The sequence below is a fragment of the Lutjanus erythropterus genome, chromosome 17 (genome assembly GCF_056507025.1).
Source record: "Lutjanus erythropterus isolate fLutEry1 chromosome 17, fLutEry1.hap2, whole genome shotgun sequence".
NCBI lineage: Eukaryota > Metazoa > Chordata > Actinopteri > Lutjaniformes > Lutjanidae > Lutjanus > Lutjanus erythropterus.
In genome coordinates this window covers 21766101-21788670 of record NC_139333.1, presented here as the reverse complement: position 1 = coordinate 21788670, position 22570 = coordinate 21766101, and the positions used below count along the sequence as shown (strand labels likewise).

Genomic DNA, 22570 nt, shown 5'->3' with positions numbered 1-22570 from the left:
ATTAATGCCGATTGCTCGCTAAATGAGTAAGTGTCTGTTTATGAGTTGTAAGAAATCATTAATGATCTTTTAGAAGGGGTAGATGTTTATAATGTCTAAATTAGGCAATTTGTTAATGGAGTCTGGCAGGCAGTGAGACAGACAGTCACTGAACTCCAGCTCCAGAGTGTGTATTTTCAGAGCCGTGGGCTGACAGTTATAAACACCTGATCAACTTACAGCGTAGGACTCTTGTTGAATCACTTGTTGAAGTGTTGTTGTCAAATTACAATGTTGCACTCATCTTGCACTCCTGCAGTGTTCCTGCAGCCTGCCTGAGCTTCCTGGACTTAAGCAAGGAGGGGGTGGGGGAACAACTCACCTTCACCTCAACCATAGATGGTATATTAAATAGGATTTCAACCCATTTAATATACCATCTGTGGCTCCAAGTTGCTATTTGCACTGCAGTCTTCATATTGCTCCTTTACATTTATTTCTATATTATTTTCCCTTTGCTTTTCCTCTATTTATTTACCTAAAATTATTCATATCTGTACTTTTTAATGTCTTTATGCCTTTCTGCTTCATTATGCAGATGTGTATTTTTTCTCCTCTTGGCTGATCGACATCACAGTGCATAGATGAAATATACACATGATTTTAAGGGAAATTTAGAAATAAGCTTGTGGAAAGAAAATTGGGGGCAAATAAGGGAAAATAATACACATATGCACACTTGAAAAATAACAGGAGCAAATTAAAGCAGCAATATCAATTTATGGGAGAATTTATAAATTAATTAATGCTTACATTTATTTTCTATGCATTTAATGGCATACTCACTTATTTATTTCTTTTTTCATTTTTGATTTTGGCAGTTTCGTTCCTCCACATGAGGAGGGGATGAGAAAAAAGAGAGTAAAATTTACATCTAGTAGACCACAAAGCTGGGTTAGTGGGTTATCCTAATAAGAGAGAGCATGAGTTAAACGAAAAACTGAAAGAAAAAGCAGTAGGGACATGGGACCAGGACAAGATCTACTGATGTGTTGTCTGTGTGTCTGCACCTCACCTTCACAGCCTCTCTCTACTTGTCCCATGGTTGCCAAGGCATCAGCCAAAAGGTCAGGGAGCCGGCCATTTAGATCAACTGTTGCTAGGCAACCCTGGAATCCCTCGCGGGAGTGGACCAGCTTAGGCAGGTCTCTGTACATCTCTTTGGAGATGCCCCCGATGTACAGGTCACCTGACGAAGAGCAACACGGTGAATGGCAGCTTCGTGAAACAATTAGATTGCCAGACAGTACCAGCGTCATTATTGATTTGTCTAGACATTATTTAATTGAATTAATTGATTATTTTTCTGTTTATAAAAGGTTAAAAAAAATAGTGAAAGATGTCTGTCACAGGTTCTATCAGCCCAAGGTCTTCGAATTGATTGTTTTGTCTGACCAACAGCCCTAATATAAAACAGAGAAAAGTTGCACGATTTCTCATTTTTAAAGCTGGAGCCAGTGAATATTTGTCTTTCTTATACCAAAATAAAAGGACAAGCATACATTTAATCAATTAAGTAAATTATTGCTCATTAGCACGATTGTATCTTTGTGCATACCCTTCAGGTCGAGGTTCTTGGCACCCATGGTGGTCTGCGTGGTGACTTTGGTGTCAATCTTGACTGTGTGGAGATTGTTAGTGTCTCGGGATATATGCACATTGTGCCAGTGGTTGTCATTTAGGGGACTGTTTGAGTTGCCTTTGATCAGGTGTGCTCCATTGCCCAAATCAGAGATGTAGTGTAGGTAGCTGGAAAGGGAACAAGGAAAGGAGAGAGAAGGGGTTTAAACATTTGAGGAGAGAAAAGGCAAATTAATCGTATTCATGATGAAGAACAACACAGGGTCATACACTTCAGGGCATTATAATCTGTCTTGGAGAAATGTAATTACAAGAGGAGAAAAAGAGCAGCTTGACTTGTGCATTTTTCATATTTGATATTTCAGGCTCATGGTCTAGAATTTTCTCTGGTTTTGTTAATCAAGGACAATGTAAGCTGTAAATCTTCAGTAAAAATGGCAAAACTGAACATGCAAGTGCATTTCTGCAAGACAGATATTACCATAAACACACATTTAAACTGCATAATAAAGTATTTTCCTTTTTATCTGTTGTTATACATGTTATGTTAAATGTAATGTGAAGACATTGCACTGATACCAAACACTATCCTTTGTGCAGCTCACCCTTTAACCAGCTCTACCACTATGAAGTCATTGCCGTCTCCCCTGTTGAAGAGAATAAGGCCGTCGGGGGACGTCGTCTTGAACTGCATGAAGAGATGCATGGAGTAGTAGGCCTGCAGCGTGGGCAGTGTGACGAAACTGGAGCGCGAGCGGAAGGTGACGGGGTCCGCCACGATGCTCTTATAGCCGATAACAGCGTTGAGCTCACAGTAGTCGATGTCGCCGTTCTTGCACAGGTCGATGTAGGGCATGCCGTTCAGCGCCAGTCCCTGAAGGTGGCCGATGAAATTGGAGGGCACGGCAGGCATGAAGCGCTTCTCCGTCACAATACCCGTCTCCACATTGTGGAACTCCAACTGGGTGTGGTCGCCCGCCATCTGACCTGGTGGCGGGGGTAAACTTCAGAGGTGAGGGCTACGGAAAGTTGGGTGTCAAGTGGAACTGTTCAATACTAAAACTAATACTAATGGTTATTACAACACTCGAGCTAACGATGACAGACTGAGATAATACTAAGTAGTGTAACAGACACTAATACTAACACTATTAGGGCTGCAACTAATGATGATGGGACATTTGTTGGGGTCTGTAGCAAACAAAACATGTTTTCTTACATCTGGAGAACAAGATTTGAAGTCCAGAACATTTCTGCAGCACTACTCTACTTAATTATAACGCTGTTTTATCATTCCATTTTTTTCTATCTATTTAAGAATTGCAGCTTCTGCGATGAGGACATTTCACTTGGCCATATTGCAATTTCCATTAATTGTGCAGTCCTCCTCATCACAATTTCTCAGAGCTCAAAGTGACATCTTAAAATTGTTTCTTTTGTCCAACAAAACCAAAAGAAAAATGACAAAGAACAGCAGCAAATCCTTACAATAAAGAAGATAAAACTAGCAAATGTTTGACATTTTTGCTTGAAAAAACGACTGAAAAGATTAATCGATTGGTTGCAGCTCTAAATACTAGACCTAAGGTAAGTAGTAGGGTAGTCATGTGGAAGCTATGATCACAATCATGATTAAGAATGATTATTTTCACTTACACAGGTATAGATGTTCTCTAAAAAAGAAATAAAACCCTTAATGTTGGTCTTGTAGCATTAAATCCAAAAAATAATAACAATATAAAATAGAGGTTTTCAAAGTGTGAGCTTCAAACAGTTTCAGTTCAGTGAATCAAAGTGAAAAAATATTACAGTAGTTTGAGGCTGCAACTAACTATTAATTTCATTATTGATTAAACTATTGATCATTTTCACAATTAATCTATTTGATATTTGGTCCAGAAAATGTTGATCACTGCTTCCCAGAGTACAAGTACTGTCCTCAAATGTCTAATTTTGTCCACAACCCAGACTGAAAAAAAGAAAAAAAAAAATCACATTTGAGAAGCTGAAATCAAAGAATTTGAACATTTTTTCGTAGGAAATGACTCATAAAAATTAATCAAACATCAAAATAGTTTGATGTTTGTAAAAAAATTGACTCATCGTTGCAGCTTCACATTAGTTATCACAATATTAATCAAAAGGAGAATAGGTTAATATGTGTTAATTGGTTAAAGAGATCATAGACACACTAGTTTTCAGACACTCAGACACTAATAAATGTCTTTGGACTGACCTTTTTTATGTATTTGTGTCTATGGGATCAAATAACATAATTATGACCCCGCAGAACAGGAATTTATACAGTCTAAGCAAGTAAAGTAAGGAGTAGGAGGGGGCACCTTCTGTCTAAGCTTTATCTAATGGGAGGCCCAGAGTCTCAGACTTTGAAAACCCCTGATATTAAACATATTCATATAGAATACAAGTAGATACCAACACAGAGACTCAGCACCTGGATTTATAGAGTTTAGTCATTTTATGGTGTGTAAGTATTGTTGCTGTGGTTACCTTCAACAAGCTGCAGGTCGTCCACGGTGAGTTTGAGGCTCTTGCCACGCCGGACAACCCTCACTGTGTGCCACTCATTATCATTGAGGCCCGACCCCGCAAAGATGGTCTCTGGGCCTTTACCTACACATAGCCCAGAGCACCATTAACATAATACACAGAAAAGAGGTGGAGAGAGAGAGAGACAGATAGAAAGAAATCCAGAGACAGAGACAGAAAAAGAGAAGTAGAAGAAGAATCCAGGCAGGTTGAATTCAAATTTAAGGACAGAAAGTGAGGAAATGGAGGGAAGTAGCAGAGGGAAGGAGTAACCATACATATCCGGGGAGACAAACACCTCCGTGTTGACACACTCGCTCCACAGATAGACAGACAGACGGACAGGTCTCTCTGCTGATACGCCAGCGAGACAGATGATGTGACACAGACAGACAGAAAGATTAACATAAATGGATGCCATGGGTGCCTAAGATGGAGACTGTGAGTCACAACAGGCCCACACACTGAGACAATCCATCTGTGGACACAGATCACACCGCCATGATGACCACCTACTGCCCACACATGCACGGACAGCACATTCACACCCCCCCGACTCCTAAACTGCTACACAACCCGCTCTCGCCCCCGCACACAGAACATATAGCCTGTGTCTACATGTCTTTTATTTTCAGCAAGGGCGCAGTACTGCAACGAGCCTCATGGTGGCACTAGACACACAGTGGAACATCAGAGAGCTCTCCAAGGTGCTGATGTGCAGCAGAATGAAAGAAGCTGAGCTGTCCTCTCATGATGTCTCTCTCTGCCCATCTACCAGCTCGCATCTTCACATAGTTGACTGCACACGTTTGACAGCAGACTGTTCCCCAAACCTCAGTGTCCCCGTCCTCCTACTCTCTACAAGCACCCCACCAACCTCGAACACAGCACCCACCGTCCCACCAACACACACACACATGCACACACACACACTCTTCCCTCCCTCCTCCTCCTCTGAGCCCTGTTGGTTCGAGGATCGCAAGTGAGTCTGCTTACGGTGACCTATAGGAGGTAATGATGGGGGAGGTGAGAAGTAAACTGACCCGAACGGATTCTGCTGCAGAAAATGTCAAGCATGTCTACATCACTCATGGAGGCACGCAGGCAGACACACACACACACACACACACACACACACATCTACACACACACACTAGGGCTGCAACTAACAATTATTTTCATTATCGATTAATCATTTAGTCTATAAAATGTCAGAGAAAAGTGAAATTGCACATCACAATTTCCCCGAGCCCAATGTGACATCTTCAAATTAAACCTGCAACAATTAATTGATTAGTTGTCAACTATTAAATTAATCCATGAATCGTTTTGATTCATGAAGAATGTGCAAATTATTTGATTTCAGCTTCTCAAATATGAATATTTTCTATTTTCTTTAGTCCTACATGACAGCAAAGTGTCTATCTTGGGTGAGCTTTGGGAAACAGTGATCAACATTTTCTGACATTTTATGGACCAAACAGTTCAATCAACTAATCAATGTTGACTAATCATTGCAGCCTCACACATACAGGTAAACAGGTAGAGAGAGAGAGAGAGACATGTTGACACGCAAACATAATTAAATGAATATGAGAAGTCAATCAAAGTGGATATGGCAGTGTGAAATGCATGTGTGTATGTTTGCAGAACTAAACGAGTGTGTGTGGTGCGTTCAGAGAGGACACAGGGTTCCCCTGAGGAGACTCAGCTGTGCTCTGGGCATGAGCATCTCATCCTGTTACCATGGATCACTGCCTAACACTGAGTGAAGGAGAGAATATGTGTATGTATGTGTGGGGTTTTCAGTGTGTGTGTGTGTGCGCGTGTGTGTGTGTGGGTGTGAGTGTGTGTTTTTGCATATGTAACCTAATACTCAAAGAATGAGCAGACTGATGTGAGAGTGAGGCAGTGATCTGTGTCAACCTGGGAACAGGGAGAGGCACAAATACACACCAATAAACACACACATGGAGACACACACATGCACCTATTTTGGGTCAGTGCTAACAGTGCGTTCAGCAGCCTGGTGAGCTCGGTTTAATGTGGAGCCACACTCTTAAGAAATAAAGGTGCTGACTAGAACCATAATAAGGTTCTTCTGCTTGTCCCCACAGAGAAGACCTTTTAAGGTACCTGGAACCCTTTCCGTGGGTTCTATCTCGAATTCAACATAAAGGGTTAAACCTTGAACCATCTCTGAGAGGTTTCACCCAGAATACCCTATGAGCGTTTCTACAGAGAACCCCTCTGAGGTGTAATGGTTCCACCCAGAACTGTCTCTTTCCAGAACTTATCCACCTTCTAAGATGATAATAAGAAGCCACCCAGATCTACAATTCACCCAGAGGATTCTACTGAGAACCGTTCTCTACTCCAAGGGTTTCATCTACAATCCACCCTGAGAACCTTTTATAGTCCAAAAGTTTAATCTGGAATCCAACTGGGTGGTTCTATCAAGAAATCTTTTACATGCAAAGGGATTCAGCTAAAACCCACCCTAGAGGTTCTACTAGAACCCTTTTATATTTCAAGGGTTTATAACCCACCCAGCAATCTAAAAATACCCTTTTTATTAGGATTTTACTCATCATCCTCTTGTCTTGTAAGGGTTCTATGAAAGGTATTATTTTATTTGACAGATGAGGCAAACAAATAATTAATCAATCCCAATTATCCCTATGAGGGATGAGCCCCTGTGTCTAAAAAGGGTTCTACAGAAGCAAATGGGTGGAACTGGGTAGAACCTCAGCACTTCAGGAAGAACCCTTCCGAAACCCTTATTTCTAAGAGTGTACTAGCGATCGCTGTGGCGGTCAACAGACAGTCTGCGCTCTGTGCTGTTAAACCAGAAGACAACGAGGCGAGACAATTTAACAGAGACAAAAGGGGACTGTTTGTTGCAGTGGAAACACAATTCAAACCAAATGACAGGCTACTGGAGATTATAAGAGCAGGATAATGAAAACAAAATTACAAAAAAGCGTTTAATATTTCATTAGCTCTAAATAACAAATGGCTTTTCTGCTGGATAAGCCTCAATCTCTCCCATGCCGAGGCTTTTATTTGACTGCTGAGTGGACTATTTCAGTGGCGCCTGGCTGTTAAATACATTTTTTCTCCCCCCCCCCACCCTCGAATATGAGATGTATAATTTATTGTATGCACACGGTGTGCCAGAAAAGTGGCTGCCTACTGAAATGTTCATTGAGACAACCGGTCTAAAATTGGCCGACAGGCATGCGGGATAGCAACAGCGCTGTGTGGCTAGTAGGGTTTCTATGGCAACTGCAGTCGTCCATTTCACCACCTCTTTGCCGTCACAGAGCATTCGTCTCTCTCTCACTCTCTTTGCTTTCTCTGTGGTCGTGACAGAGAGAAACTCCACGTGAGGGAATTAAACTTCATCAGGGATTCAGCTCCACTCGCAGCAGCATGAACAGAAACACACACACACATACACACACACGCAGATGAGCAATGAAAAGGATACAGAATGCACTAAACACACTGAATGAGACGCTAGCCAAAAATCCCTCATGTACAGTTTAGACAGAGACAACAAGCAAACAAAGAAAGCAACCAGACAGACATCGGGATGAAGGTGCGACAGAGAGAAACAGAGGGATAACACGTCTTTTGTCTCCGGCATGAAGGAGAAGTAATTACCCTGCAGCCCTGAGATGTATTCATCCACCAGTTACCACTCTTTCCCAACATGCCTAATTGTACCTGAACACCTCCTAAGTCAGGATTTTGTCCTCTTTTTTTCTTTGTCTCTTTCTTTTTTCTCCTCCCCTCCCTTCAACCCCCACCGTCCTCTCTTCCGTCTATCCTTCTTTGCTAAAATGGCCGACCTGGAAAACCCTGGCCCTCAGCAAAAAATCGCACCACTCCTGTGGTGTAGCTGAACATGCAGACACAAACACGCATATGTGCACCTTCCCTGTCCAACACACACTCTCACACACACACACATATATGCACGCAGACACACAGTAGGTACAAAGATATGTCGAATAAGGGATTACGGGAAGATGGACTGACAAGACAGAGAGAGTGAAAAATAGTCAGACAGACACATTAAGAAAACCACACACACTCTACCAGGCGCACACACACATACTGAGGAGGAGGAAGAGGAAGGAGGGGGAGGGGTTAGGTGAGATGGAGGATCACTTACTGGCTGTACAGTTTATCCTGATACAGTCTGGAGGGAGAGCAGAGCAGAGGGTTAATGCTGCACACATACACATACTCTCCACGCCCTGGGGACGCACACATCGACACACCCTGCATGCATATATACAAACACGCACACACACACTGCTGAGAAAACACACACTCTCCTTTGCCACAGGACCACAAACTGGATCGTATATTTTCATTATACAGGGTGCAATTTTTGTTAGTTAATAGAGTAAAATCTGGTTTCAGGGTTGGTGGATGTTCACATTAAACTGTTGACATGTTAAAGGAGAGTGGTGTGTCCCAACATGAGCAGTGTGCTCATTGGCTGCTCTGGCCTGAGCGACAGTTTCAGTCACCAATCAAAAGCGCCAGGTGACTGAAATGGGTCATGTGTGTCAGTTTGTCTGAGGACATCGAACACATCCCATGATTTTTGTCGCCCACCCAGAGCACAAATCTCTGCAAATGGGTAGAAGATTCAGCCCCATTATTATTACAGTGGAAATCGCTTATAGAAACCACAATTACAGTGGTCAACCCCTTGTATGGACCAGAAATGTTGCTTAAATAATTTGATTACAGTGATCAAGTAGTCTGCTTTCTGGGTTTTGTTTTGAGTCTTTTCATGCATATAGAAATAATATTCAAAACTATAGTAATTCTACCCTTTTTTTTTTTTTTTTTTTACTGTACTTTACTCTCATGATACTGTCTTTGCCTTGTGGTAACCCGTCTGGATGGCTACCCGAGGCTGGTGCTGTGTGCACATTGCTTATGGGTAAAGAATGTCATCAATGCAGAAATTGCTATAAATGCAAAGTGCAAATTGCTGGAGGGTTAATTTCACTTTTTAGATGTTGGTATAGCAATTAACAACATTAGCTTTAGCATAGCTAGCTCCAGAGAGCTTAAATTTGGTGGTTTCTGGCAAGTAAATGCTTCCTGAAAAGGTTAACTTGTAATGTGTATAGAATATAAAGAAGAAGAACTCATCCCCTTATTGTGATCAATTTGATCTAGACAGACGTGATCACTAAAAGCGGTTTCCACTGCATTTACTGTTGTTTTTACCCATAATGCCTTGGTGTGTCGTGTGGCGTCAACCACAGAAAAGACGCGGCTGCAGACAACCAGAGACCAACACATGCACCCCTCTGTTAAGTTTGTGTGTGTGTTAGCATGTGAGTGTACCTGAATTTGAGTGAAAGTGTGTCTGTGTGTGCGTGAATGAGTGAAGGTGAAAATGCATTTTTGCAGTTGAGCTGTACAAAAAAGAAAGGCATGTGCTTTTCCTGCAGTTATGTGTGGAGTGTGCTACCTGTGTGTGTTTGTACAGTTTGTGAGTCTTTGTGTTGATTGTTGCAGGTGTTGGGGATGCACAGGTCCACTGGGAGTGAGCAGAGAATGCAGCTTGAGGCTTGACCCTCTGTTCAACATAAAAACAACTCCTCTAACCTTCAGTTGTGTATGTTTGTGTGTGTGTATTTAAAAACATGCTGCATATGCACCATGACGCAGAGGTGGGACCAAGTCATTGCTCTGCAAGTCACACATAAGTCTCAAGTCTTTGCATTCAAGTCCCAAGTCAAGACAGGCAAGTCTCAAGTTATCCTGCTGCAAAATCTGCACCCGGTGACATCACTGGAAACTATGGGCTATTTCAGCTTGGATTTCTAGTCTTCACCTCAGCACAGCCAGAGGCACACTAGATTAGTATTTTTCTCACCTAACGCTATGTTTTGGCCAGCACAGTAATAGTTACAGGCTAAGGTAGTACATGAAAACATGGGTGCAGGAAACACAAGCTCACCCACAATGCTTCCTGTTACATGTAAGCACTGCTGCACGGCGTTATGAGCAGAAAAATCATTTCTTTGTCAATGTAGCACACACTGAGAAAGGTATTGCTTCAACTGATGACATTTAACATCAACACTAACTGGGCATCCACATGCAAAGTGCCAAATTTTCCCTCTAATAGTACTATGTGTTAAGCACAGCAGCATTTAAGTTAATTTACTGCTGACCACAGTCAAGGGAGGCAGAACTATGTGGTCACTGCAGCAGTTTGTGTGTCAACTCTCTGTCAGAGAGAAGAGAGAGCCTGAAGCGCTGCTGATACTGTGTATCAATACTGCAGAAAATAAGCATCGCAAGCATTTCAAATATTCAGTATTGGAATGTACAACACTAGATCCATATCCGTCTGTAATTTTTCAACCCAAATGTTTTGCAGACCGCAAATCATTGTCATATATGAATATAATTGTCTCTGGTATATTTTTTCCCATTGCAACTCAGTAACATAATGTTACTACAACTTGATTGGATGCTGTTGGATTGGTTGAAAACAAAGTGGATGTGGGGAATTAAGTGTCAATTTGCTTTTCAAATAAGATGCTTTTTGATCTGTGGGCTTGGGGTAACATATCAAGTATTTTCAAGTCAAAAGGCTGAAGTCCAAGTCAAGTTGCAAGTTTTTTTTTTGATTTTTTCAAGTTGAGTTTAAAGTCATCATAATTGTGACTTGAATCTGACTCATGTCCATGTCATGTGAGTCCACACCTCTGAAATGAAGTCCGTCAAAAGGGTATAAAGTATTTACCAAAACCTGTGAAACCTGTGTCTTCAACATAGTGAGTATAAACAGCAGAATCATCAGGATCATCAGTTTACTTTCTGGGGAAAATATTTATTAATCAACATTTAATAACATTCCTATGCAACAGCCAAGAGGCCAATATCAGCTGCATTCCCCTGACAAGTAATTAAAGTAACGTTAGAGAATCTACATGTTTGTGTTGCATGTGTGTACCTAGGTTGACAGTGAGTCGGACACGGCCCCCATCCAGCTCCAGACGGAGGGTGTCTGCGGAGTTGCGGGATGTGGTTGCCATGAGAACGCCATAGGCCCGCTGGGAGCGAAAGCGTAGCGAGACGTCCTCCGCCTCGGTGTGCATCGCCACAGGCAACTGCACCTTCATAAACTTACTGCCGTCGTACGACAGGATAGTCGCATCTGTACACACAGACAGAAAGAGAGACAGACAGACAGAGAAGGAGAGCGGATGAGAGAGGGAGGGAAAGCAGACAGATATGATGGTGGAGGAGATTGAGGTGGGTGGAAAAACATAAAAAAAGGAGACAGACAAGATTGACAAGGAGAAAACACATGAGGTGGGAAGAAACAAAGACATTTGACATTGACTGAATCAGATTTAAACATGACGAAGTATGTTTCAGCGTGGCGACACTCCCTTGTTCCCCCGCCACGTCATGTTCAAACTCCAAAGCCTTGTAGCTCCCTACGAAATTACCCCATCACTTTCCACCCTTAATTCATCATCACTCCCTCACAAAAGAGGGTGTAAAAATAGCCGCAGCTGGTTGGCTCGCCCCTATTATCCGGTTAAATCAGAATGCATGGCGATGAGTGTGTTAGCCGCCGTCGCTGACATCCCAGACCCTGGAGTCATAATGTAACAAGCTCAGGTGATCCCGCTTTAATGTCTTTTGCATACTCATTTACATATTCATAATCTTCTCTCCCTGCTACCTGCTGGGGCCAATCCCCGACCGCTAAACTGTTTACCTCCGAGGACCCTGTTTTTTATTGGCCAATTACATACACAGCTAAACACACTCTCCATGTCTCTGTGTCTTTATCTCTCCCTCTCTTCTCGTCTCTTTTCTTCTTATATCTTTCCATTCCATTCCTCCTTCGCTTTCTCTCCCTTTCGCTCTCCCTGTTTCCGTGGGAGACGGTCGGAGCCAAGGCGAAAAACAAGAGAACAGGAAGAGAGGGAGGCCTCATGAATACTGATGAGCTGAGAAGGAGGGAAAGAGAGAGATAGTGTGTGCATGTGTGTGTGTGTGTGTGTGTGTGTGTGTGTGTGTGTGTGTGTGTGTGCATGTCAGAATAAGTGAGTGAATTTAAGTGTGAACAGAGGAGGGTTTAGTAAAGTGAGAGCAGAGGGGGAGAGAAAATAGGGACAGAGCAAGACAGAGAGAAAGAAGGAGGGAGGAGGAGGGGGGAAAGGGAGAAAAGCTCTTGGCTAAAATGCAAATGAACCCTCATTAACTTGAGGAAAAAAGGAGGTGGTTGGCCTGTTATATCACAGATAACATAACTAACAGCCACACACACACACACACGCGCCCAGGCACACTCGAACACACACACACGTGCACACACATTTCTGATAAGGGAGACAGCTGACTAAATTTTCTCCACCACGGCACCTGACTCACCACCAGGCAAATAGAGGAGGGAGGGTTGGCTGGAAGGAAGTATGGAAGCCAATTTATGCCAGGGAAGGGGAAAAAAAGTGCAATGCACACTGACTGTGTCGCATACCATCACATCATTTGATGCGTGGCGCACACACCAGATGTGCTACATGCTACAGATGTGTTGTCAACGGTGAAAGGACTGAAACCAACAGCATGTTAATGCATCCATCAACACTTTCTAACATTCCTGTGGTTCTTAGACCCAAGCCCACTGGTTCCTACTGAAGAGATACATCTTTTAAAAAAATGGTCAAAAATACGTAGTTTCACTGTTAAAAAGGTCTTAATGATTTCCTGAAACAGCTGGTCACTGTTATTTTCAGCAAATGTCACTCTAACTGGAGTGAATGATGCATTTCTTGGGGACTTGGTTCGCTAATGACTATTTATGACAGCATATGGGCACGTCATGCACTGCCCTTTGCTTTCTCATAATTTTAATTAAGTGGTAAGTCATAATCCTCAGGGAGTATCTAATATATTAGACTTAGGGAGTCCAAATTTTAACTTATGTCATAATTTTGACTTAATTTTCTCATTTCCACTTAGTATCATGTAATTCTTTCGTGGATGGGGCATTTTTCATGCCTTTATTCAGATAGGACAGCTTGTAGATATACAGGAAACTAGGGCGAGAGAAGTGGGAGGCGACCCACAGCAAAGGGCTGCAGGCTGGAATCAAACTCACGGCTGCTGCAGCAGACTCACAACCTGAGTACATGTGGCAAGCACTCTACCAAGTGAGTTACAGGGTGCCCCAGTATCTCATAATTCTTACTTAGAAATGTATGTTTGATTTCCTGTTCAATCATTTTGACTGACTTCTCTTCTCAATTGGTTGACTGATCCGGGTTTTTCAGTGGCCAATTCCAATAATTATAAAGCAGGGCAGCCGTCATGTATGTATCCATTATGCCATGCATATAATAATCTAATATGCATTGTCTACATCTTAGCCAGAAACATGTTGTTTTAGATGGATTTTTTAAAATTCATGAAACAGAAAAATGCACTGGGCTATGCTGTCAGAACAGGACTGGTATTTAAGGGAGCGCGGGCTTCAGTATTCAACTGTACTATTATATACCTTATAACAATAGTCAGTAATGGCTTTAGAGTAGATCTATTGTCATTTAGGCAAGAAAAAGAAGTTAAAATTTACAAAAGACAACAGTGAATGAGGCAAAAGTTTACAGCGTGGTGCATTAGAGTTACACAGGACTTGAAACTTTGACTTTGTCACCACCTTTCCAAAGCTCACAAGGGTGAGCGTCAACATTGCTCCCCAGCAGCCAGCACTTTATCAGTATTGTGAACACAGACATCAGCCAATGGCGATTATCTCAAAATGACAGGCAAGCATCCCATCGACTCATAATTTTGATTTAGCATGAGCATTTTTATTATTTCAGTCCTCAAAAAACTTAAATTGTTTGAGAGCAATATTAACTTTAGCTAAAGGGGTTGTTGTTAAAGTCAATTGCAGATTGACTGAGACATTTATTAGGGCTATCAGGAGTTATTAAGATGTGGAGATTTGAATGTACTTTGTTTTGAACAATAACTGAATTTGCTCTTCTGTACTGAAAAATGAAGATCCAACTTTTCACCCATTGATGGATCAAGATTAGGGATGATAACAATTAATTAAAAATTGATTAATTGGTCATTAAAGAGAAAATAAGATAATTTATTTGATGTACTATCAAATAAAGATCTGAAGTATTATTTTTATGAGTGTGCTTCGTATGTGATCTGGTGTTCAGTGATATGTGTTTAATATGCAGGCCCATACATCTTTACACATGTTTCACAGGCTATATGATGCTGTCAGAGAATGTGCAACATGTTGCTGTGGAAATAAAGCTTTAATAGAAGCGGGAAATGTTTTTATGATTATTCAATTGATTGATTGTTAATGTTACAAAGGACCAATTAAGGAGTGCTTACAATTTGCAACCCTAGTTAAGATAAAACTTGTTAATTCCTCATATTTCATCTTTTTTTTGTCTTTTCCTGGCAGGGATGAGCTTCCATAGAGAAATCAGGACAGTAAGAAAAAAAATCCCACCAGTGTGAACAGCAGCAAGCAAGCAGGAGGAGGAAAGAACTGAAAATGTGTTAAGAGGAGATGTGCAAATGTGCTGCTAGAAATATGTGTGTGACCGCTCTTTACAAAATAAAAATTCATCTTGGAGCTTCGAGCGTGCAGACCATCTTTGTTCATTAAAGAAGAGAGAGAGGGGGAACAAAGGAGAGAGGGAGAGAATGAGGAAGGGAGGAGGAAACCGCAGGTAGAAGGCGTAAACATGGCCAATCACTCTCTCCATCTGCTTCTCCATCTGTGCTTCCTTTAATCCACTGAACCACCAGTTAGTGACCCCTCAATGCACACAGAGAGGGATGAAGAAAGATGTAGAGGAGAGGAAGACAGAGCTGAGAGAAGGAGGGAGGGTGCATTGCTACGATAAACATACACTGCGGATGTTTGTCCTCAGAAATAAAACATTTTCATATCAACGCCTTTCAGAAAGTCTGTGTGTGTGCGTGCGTCTATATCTCCTGTTAGATGATAGTACAATCATCACTTGAGACGCGTCAGCAGTTGTGGCACAAACAACATTTCTTCTCTTCTCCTTGTCTGACTCCATCTCGCTTCTTTCAACAGGCCCGTATCAGTCGCTCTGCCAATCTCTCCTGCTTTCCATTTCTCCCTCGGCCTGAATTCATACCTTTTTCTCATAACTCTCTCTCTGTCAGATTTTCTACTCCCGTCTCCCCATTCCTCCTCATCTCCTCACCTGCTGTCATATGGTGGTTCCAGCCCGCTGGTTCCACTCTCCTCTGTCACAGCTCCTGCTCCCTGCTTTCTGCACATTTCCTCTCCCATCGATTCCCAGTCTCTACATCAACAGCAAGTCCAATAGTCCTGTCTGCAGCTCTGCTTCCTCCCACCTCTTCTCTTTCACCCTCATTTGATCCTCTCCTTTCCCAGCCTCCACCTTCCTACTCCCACTTTAACACAGGAAATTTGTGTTTTTGAATTTAAAAAAAAAGATAAAGCCAAAGAGAGAAAAGCTAGACTATTATTATTATTATTGTTGCTGAGCAGGCTGGTTCATTTCCCAACCTGTCTCTACCATACTAACTTTCTACCTGCCATCCTTCCAGTTCTACAGATCATTTTCCAGGACTTTTCTAGTTCATATTCAGTGATGATCAAGCTGGTATGACAGACAGGGTTCACACCATACACTGATACATTCCTCTCTTTGGGAGTCTGATTTAAAAGTATAGGCCTATGGGCAAAACTTCAGATGTTTTAATGTCACTACTTTTACTACTGTCTTCTCATATAGTTGTTTTTAATGTTTTTCCTTGTTTTAAAGCTGTATTTCAATATAATAGTCATCGTATTTATTTTTTATAGTCTTAGTTGTTTGAGTACACTTTATAATAACCATCATTAATAAATGGTAAATTGTTAGTTAATTGAATTATATTTAAAAGTTATTTCACTGTTAACATTAAGTATTTATTAATGTTTGCTAAATGATTTGTAAATATTTAAGAGATTGTCACAGAGAGAGAGACAGCCCAGATATTTGAAACACTTTGTTGATTGTTAAAAATTAGTTTGTTAACCATTATTAACATTGCTTGGATGGCTATTAAAACCTTATGTACTTACATTACATTGAGTGACATTATATTCATGAACTTACATAAGTTACATACTTATTTTACCCCAAAGCATGATATTTTCGTTAACCTACCCAAATAGTTTTGTCACCTGAGCCTGAAATAGTAGTTTTGTTGCCTAAACCTACCCAATAAGTCTTGTGCCTTTATTTTGAAAGTCTGGGAAGCTGGGAAGAAAGCAATGTTAATCTACAAACCCAACAAAAACTACCACATTCACCAGCCAGCAGTGACGAATATTTACATTTGCAGGATAATCTATTTTATATTTTTCTGAGTTTTGGACATTTAAGCTGTAATTTCATCCAACCTGCAGGTGCCACCATGAGGCATTTCCACAATATAACCAAGAGAAGCCTATTCTCATACATAAACTACCATTTGAACAATATCATCCTAAATATAACTTCACTGTAAATGCAAACATTGTCCTTACTTAAATTAAATTGCATTGCATTTAACTTTTTAGCCCTTTCAGATGGCATTGTTATCTGTTTTGATTTGCTCTGATAGATTGCCTAGCAGTCCATTTTCAGTCACAGAAAAATCATTGAAATCATTTTCAAGAACACAAGACATTTGAGAACATTTTACTTTTTTTCCATGACTGGAAAATTGCTCAAGCCTTTTCCAGGTTTTCCAGGATGCATGGAAACCTTGTTAAACTAATCTTGGAAGCCTTTTAGTCTCAACAGTTTAGCCAGATTTTTATCTGCTATAAATCTTTATGAGGGTTCCTTTTTAACGCACATCAGAGTAAGGACTATCAAACTCATGTAATCTCTTAGGACGGTCCTTTGAAAAGAAAAGAAAAAAAACATAACTTAAAGGTATAATGAATAAAAAATTTATGGCCTCATATAACTGGTGATCATAATATATTTTCAGCGTTTGATGGAGTTATCTCTGACTTTGAAACTTCAGACTCTCCACCCCATACCATCTGTCTTCTGTCACTCATCCACTTGGCATTACTCAGTGTTCTCAAGCCAAAAAGCAAATGACAAAGCTGTCATCATGACTGTGTTTTCTCTTCATGACATATTATTAATTTTTCACAAAATGTTGCTGTTTAGTGACTGTAATTAGCCAGCTTACTCATCTCTATTGTGAAATGTGACTTCAGCACTCATGCCAATTACTACACTGGCTGCCAAAAGTCCAGCTGAAGTGTTATTCTCGTCGTCGTCCTCCTCCTGCTGTCCTACGTCCCACCACGTCATTCTCACCTCTCTCACAGGAGCGTCCCAGGTATCCCGTCCCCGAGCAGTCGCAGACGTAGCGATTCCAGCCCTCCCTGCAGATGCCATTGTGCTGGCAGGGGTTGGACAGGCACTGTTTGGGTGGCTCTCTGGAGCACGACGGCTTCACACCCACTGCCTTCTGGGCCTCGGCCAGCCGCCGGATGTCTTTGCTCTGCCCGTCCACAAAAAGGTCTCTGATGCAGCCCACATAACCGTAGTTCAACAGAGCCGTCCACACCTGAGGAAGAGGTCACCGGTGTTTAGTAATTTCACTTAAAGGACTGTGAGCGCAAGGTAGAATAGTTAGGGTTTGTTAATTAGTTAATGCACCAGAAAGATAGTTTTTCTTGAGCGTCATTTCAAAGATGTCAAATACCAACGTTTTGTGTTGGTAAAGTGTCACGAGCGCAGCAAAATTATGATAAATAAGAAGGTACAGGCAGAGGGAGGTCCACACACTTCTGGTGAGTTGTGGGTGATGATTGAGAGGGATTATTTTGGTATGAGTCAATGCATTAGTTTTTGGGAAAATCCAGCATAGTTTGCCTTTAAAGTTTGTTCAAGGCTCAGTCGGGCAGCTAATCTTGGCTTTGAACACAAAGACATTCTGTCATACTTTCATCTTGATAATTTTTATGTATATCTTCCTTACACAAGTTGCCTAAATCAGGTGCTCAAATACATTTTTAAGATTATTTACTGCATTATGTTCATTTGTTTATGTTTTGTTTTTTAACAACATCCCAAAATGAATTGTTTCATCCACATTTAGATCCAGACTGCAGTCTACAGTCACTTACTGGTTTTTAATTTGCATCTCGGACTTCTTCTGACAGTGAACTGATTGTTGCAGCTCAAATATGTCATAAAGTAGATGCATAACGTTACCAGTGTGCATTTGTGTATTGTGGTATATGTGGTATCTTATTATGTTTTCCATATCTATAATTTATTGTGGTTTTATACTGGAAGATACAGCACATGTAAGAGCCCAACTAGGGACAAGAGTTGAAAATTAGCAATATATATGAACTGACTGTGCAGCAAAGCATCAGTTTCATGCTGTATTTGAACTATGTTAAATTGCATGCCCCCTATCAAATTAAATTAAGAAAAAAACAAAAATAAGCAAACACACAAACCTCTGTAGGGAAGATGAGTCCGGCTCGGTCCTCCGGTAGTCCTCCGAGGTACAACGTGTCATCCAGGTCTAGGATCTCACTGTCTCCCGGAGCTGTGTACGCTGTTCTTACACTGTTCACCGAGATGGTTCCTGAATTCACACACGGCAACGAGACAACAAAACAACCTCAGTAATCGTTACGACCTTCAATGTGAACATCCTCATCACAATCATCACCACCACCACCACCATTATGACTACCATCATCATCTTTATCATCGTCATCCTTCCACCTCTCTGTCCTCCTCCTCCTCCTCCTCATCATCATCATGATCCCCACTCATCACTTCTATAATCAGAAGCAATGGAAATAACTACAGGCTGTTGGTTTAAAACTGTCATGTCCAACACTCTGTCACAAAAACAGTAATAAATCATTAATACATTTATTTTTAGACATTAGTACAGTTATAGTAAACAAACAAGACCCCCATTGAGAAGATTGGCAGCCTCTACTGTAGTTTTCTAGACTGCAATTAACACTGACATGCAAACTATGGCTGGAAAACATTAAAAATCCTGGAACTGGAGATATAGTTCCAGTCCTTTGGCTCATGTTGTGTGGTCGATGTTCAAAGCACTGAAATGAAAATACATTTAAGAGAGGGATGCAACATTTGTGAAAGACAACAAAAGGCACTGTGCAAGTTTATTTTTTTCAATCTACCCACAGGAGGCATGGGTTTAATGGTTTAATGGCAAATGTGGCCATAACTTTTAAAAACCTTAAAAGCACTACCAGTAGCATGAGAAAGAGGCAACCAATCGCTTTAATTGTAGACTCAGTGTTATGGTAATTATTATACCAACGCATTACAATAAATTTGACAGTGCTACTGTTTATTTATTGTGTTATAAAATAGTTTACACAGAACTGCTGTGGACAAGGTCAGCAGCAAAACATACTTGAGCCACTAAAAAGAGCCCATCTACAAAACTCTATATTGGTTTAAGTGTATGCTATATTAAAAATATTTGTATCGCCTTACCTCGCCATTAGACGGCCTTTTCGGGTGAGAAACCGCTGTTACACAAGCAAATCACTGCTCTCTCTCACCTATTTTGCCAGACTCCATTGGCGAAATAAGTAATTTTACCTTAGTGAACACGGAAGTTACTGATCTACCACTGCCTTGATCTGTTAGTTAGTTTGTGTTTTTGTGTGACTTTGATGAATCTGAACTACCCTTTTAAAACACCAGCCATATAATAACACAAAGAAACTAACAGTAGATCAGTAACTCCTGTTTTCTGTAGGTAATGCACTCACTAAACTATCCCTTTAAAATCCCAAATTTGTATTAAGTACAGACAGCAGGCAGATGACAGGCCCTAACTAAAACGTTGAAGTACAATCTTGTCTACTCCTCAACCTCCACCTTTTCCTAATCAACCTCCGTGGACAAGGTTAGCATCAGAATTGAGAGGGATATAAGTGTACCTGAGCGTCCGTCCCTCTGGAAGTCCACGTGATACCATTCTCCGTCGTTGACCTTTCTGTCGATGGCCTTCGTTTTAGTGGTTCCCGAGCCCATGTCCAGCAGCAAGTACAGGTGCCCGTCCAGCATCTCGATGGCAAAAAAATCCACCTGTAAAGAGACAGACAGCTCAGCATTCTCTAGAAAGCAGGGGCATTGATGGCTAAATGCTAATTATAGCTGCAAGTTAGAATAAGGTGATTAGTCTCCAGTCAAACATCTATAATCGGGTTCTTTTTGCAATGTCATTCAATTTTTAGTGTGGATTAGTAAAATGATCTATCAAGCATTTTCAAGTAACCTAAATCAAAAAGTTCAAGTCTCTCAGAGCCTTAATCATCACAAATTGTTACTATGAAGGCAACTGCAAAAATAAAGTTTACAGAATTCATTTATACTCACAGCAATCAATGTATATTGCCACTTTCGTTATTTAACCAGCTGTTTATATCAACTTTGATTGTATGTTTTGATCATGATTATTTAATGCTCGATAATTTCTAGAGCAATAAAATCAGCAAGCTGCCTAAAATGATACATGTTGCTTATGTGATAACAAAATCCACCTGTTTTCTCATAGCTGATGAGCAGGTACAATAGTTAGCTGGCTACCTTCAATGCCTGCACACCGTCAAGGGTCAGGGGACATGCACGCATTGGGAGAGCATATGGTCACTCTCACGACGCCAGGTGAACAGAAAAAAAGGGAAAAACGCCAGAATGCATGAATGCACACGCAACTTTTCATTCAGGCCCCCATGTCAGTCAGTGTAGCACCGATCTGGTGTGAGAAACCAGGAGACAACAAACAAATGTGCCGACAGGATAATTTCATTTCAAATATTACGATTTTTGCTTCATATGAGTCATCCTTTCGTTAAAACCCCAGATTATGCTGAGAATGAAGCAAGGAGTATATGCAAATTCAAGCATATTCCTACCCTTGAAAATATAATGTTTAAAATTAAGAATTTTCCAAAAGGACTTTGTATAAATCCTCTATAGGAAAACATGTATAAAGGCATACTTTCTGGCAGCCATCTTGGATTGTAAGTAAAAGCAAAATCTCATATCAATTTTTAGAGTGGAGGTTTCAGTTTCACTTAAACCTCTCAATTAAAATAATAAAACTTAACTATTTACTTAACTTTTCAGCTATTACCACCATGAGTTGCATACATTGTTAATGACCAAACACCCGCTAAATTAATGACATTCCCAATTGTGTGCCTTTGATCTGTGTACAGAGCCACCAGCATGGCTGTAAACTGTTTCTTTTAGTTTGAGTTTGGCCGTGTGTTTCTTCACAAACTACATTACATTTTCACCTTGAGTGTAGGAGGCGTGCGTGGGTCCTTGCGTTGCTGCTGCCGGGGTTTGCCATGGCTGAAAAGCATCAACCCGTTAGGCTCTGTCGTCCTGAAGTCAAACGAAATCGATCCCGCCTTCTTCGCCGTCCACTTGCTCAGTGCCACGAAAGACTCTGGGGTGTCGAAGGTCACGGGGTCCAGCGTGGCCACACTCTCGCACTTAAAGGACACCACCCCGCTTACCTGGGGAAGGTAAGAAGAAGAAAGATAAACACTTAGGGGTTCAGCATTAAAATATGGGTTATAAACTGATGTCCAATGAATATCAAGGCCAACATGGTTCCTTTCTAGTCTGGCATTGAAATAAAGCCAGCTGCTCCCAGCTGTGAACTGACTAAAAGACAAAAGCTCATGGCTACCTCTCAAAAATATAATCCCATTTACTTAAAATTCCAACACTTTAAGCCGTGCAGGGTCTGACAGGAGGTTTGGGCACAAAACGATGTCTTTGTTCTGTGTATAAGAGGATAATGTGTTGTCTGGCTCAAGATGTACATGCTGTTGAAAGTGCATACCTTCATCTTTGGGTCTCCCTGTTTAGCCAGTCTAGACAGCTCCAATCGTACATCATTGTTCTTGTAAACCACCTTCAGGGGACGAAATTGAAGGGAACAGACAGAAACATTAATTCACTCTGGATTAAATAAAAAGAAAGCTTTTTCTTCACTTTTGGTCAATAGATGTAACCTCTCCTTTGATTCATTTGAAATACTTACGGTGTGACATTGTGATAAGAGCTGTGTATCATTTAAAAAATCACCCTTACCAGTACCAATGCTAAATAAAGTGATACCAATACCAACAGAATACTTCATTTGATACCTTTTTTCCACTTAACTCTATACCAATCATGTGAATGGAAGCATTCCTGAAATAGGCCTTTCACATTTTATGCACAAGTTTCATTAAATCGAAGAACACTTGTGGTGATTGGCTGTG

At 41.0% G+C, this 22570-nt stretch overlaps 1 protein-coding gene across 1 annotated transcript in view; it reads right to left on the bottom strand.

The window, feature by feature from the left end:
* nrxn1a (neurexin 1a) overlaps positions 1 to 22570 on the bottom strand; it is an 85807-nt gene that overhangs the window by 24369 nt on the left and 38868 nt on the right. Inside the window, exons 8-18 of the mRNA XM_084741093.1 lie at positions 22147 to 22218; positions 21590 to 21814; positions 20225 to 20372; positions 18743 to 18873; positions 17586 to 17838; positions 11177 to 11380; positions 8354 to 8380; positions 4132 to 4254; positions 2226 to 2607; positions 1598 to 1788; positions 1055 to 1228 (exon numbers count right to left, since the gene is read on the bottom strand). Of these exons, the coding sequence (XP_084597219.1) occupies positions 1055 to 1228; positions 1598 to 1788; positions 2226 to 2607; positions 4132 to 4254; positions 8354 to 8380; positions 11177 to 11380; positions 17586 to 17838; positions 18743 to 18873; positions 20225 to 20372; positions 21590 to 21814; positions 22147 to 22218 (1930 nt within the window). The remainder of the gene's footprint in view (positions 1 to 1054; positions 1229 to 1597; positions 1789 to 2225; positions 2608 to 4131; positions 4255 to 8353; positions 8381 to 11176; positions 11381 to 17585; positions 17839 to 18742; positions 18874 to 20224; positions 20373 to 21589; positions 21815 to 22146; positions 22219 to 22570) is intronic.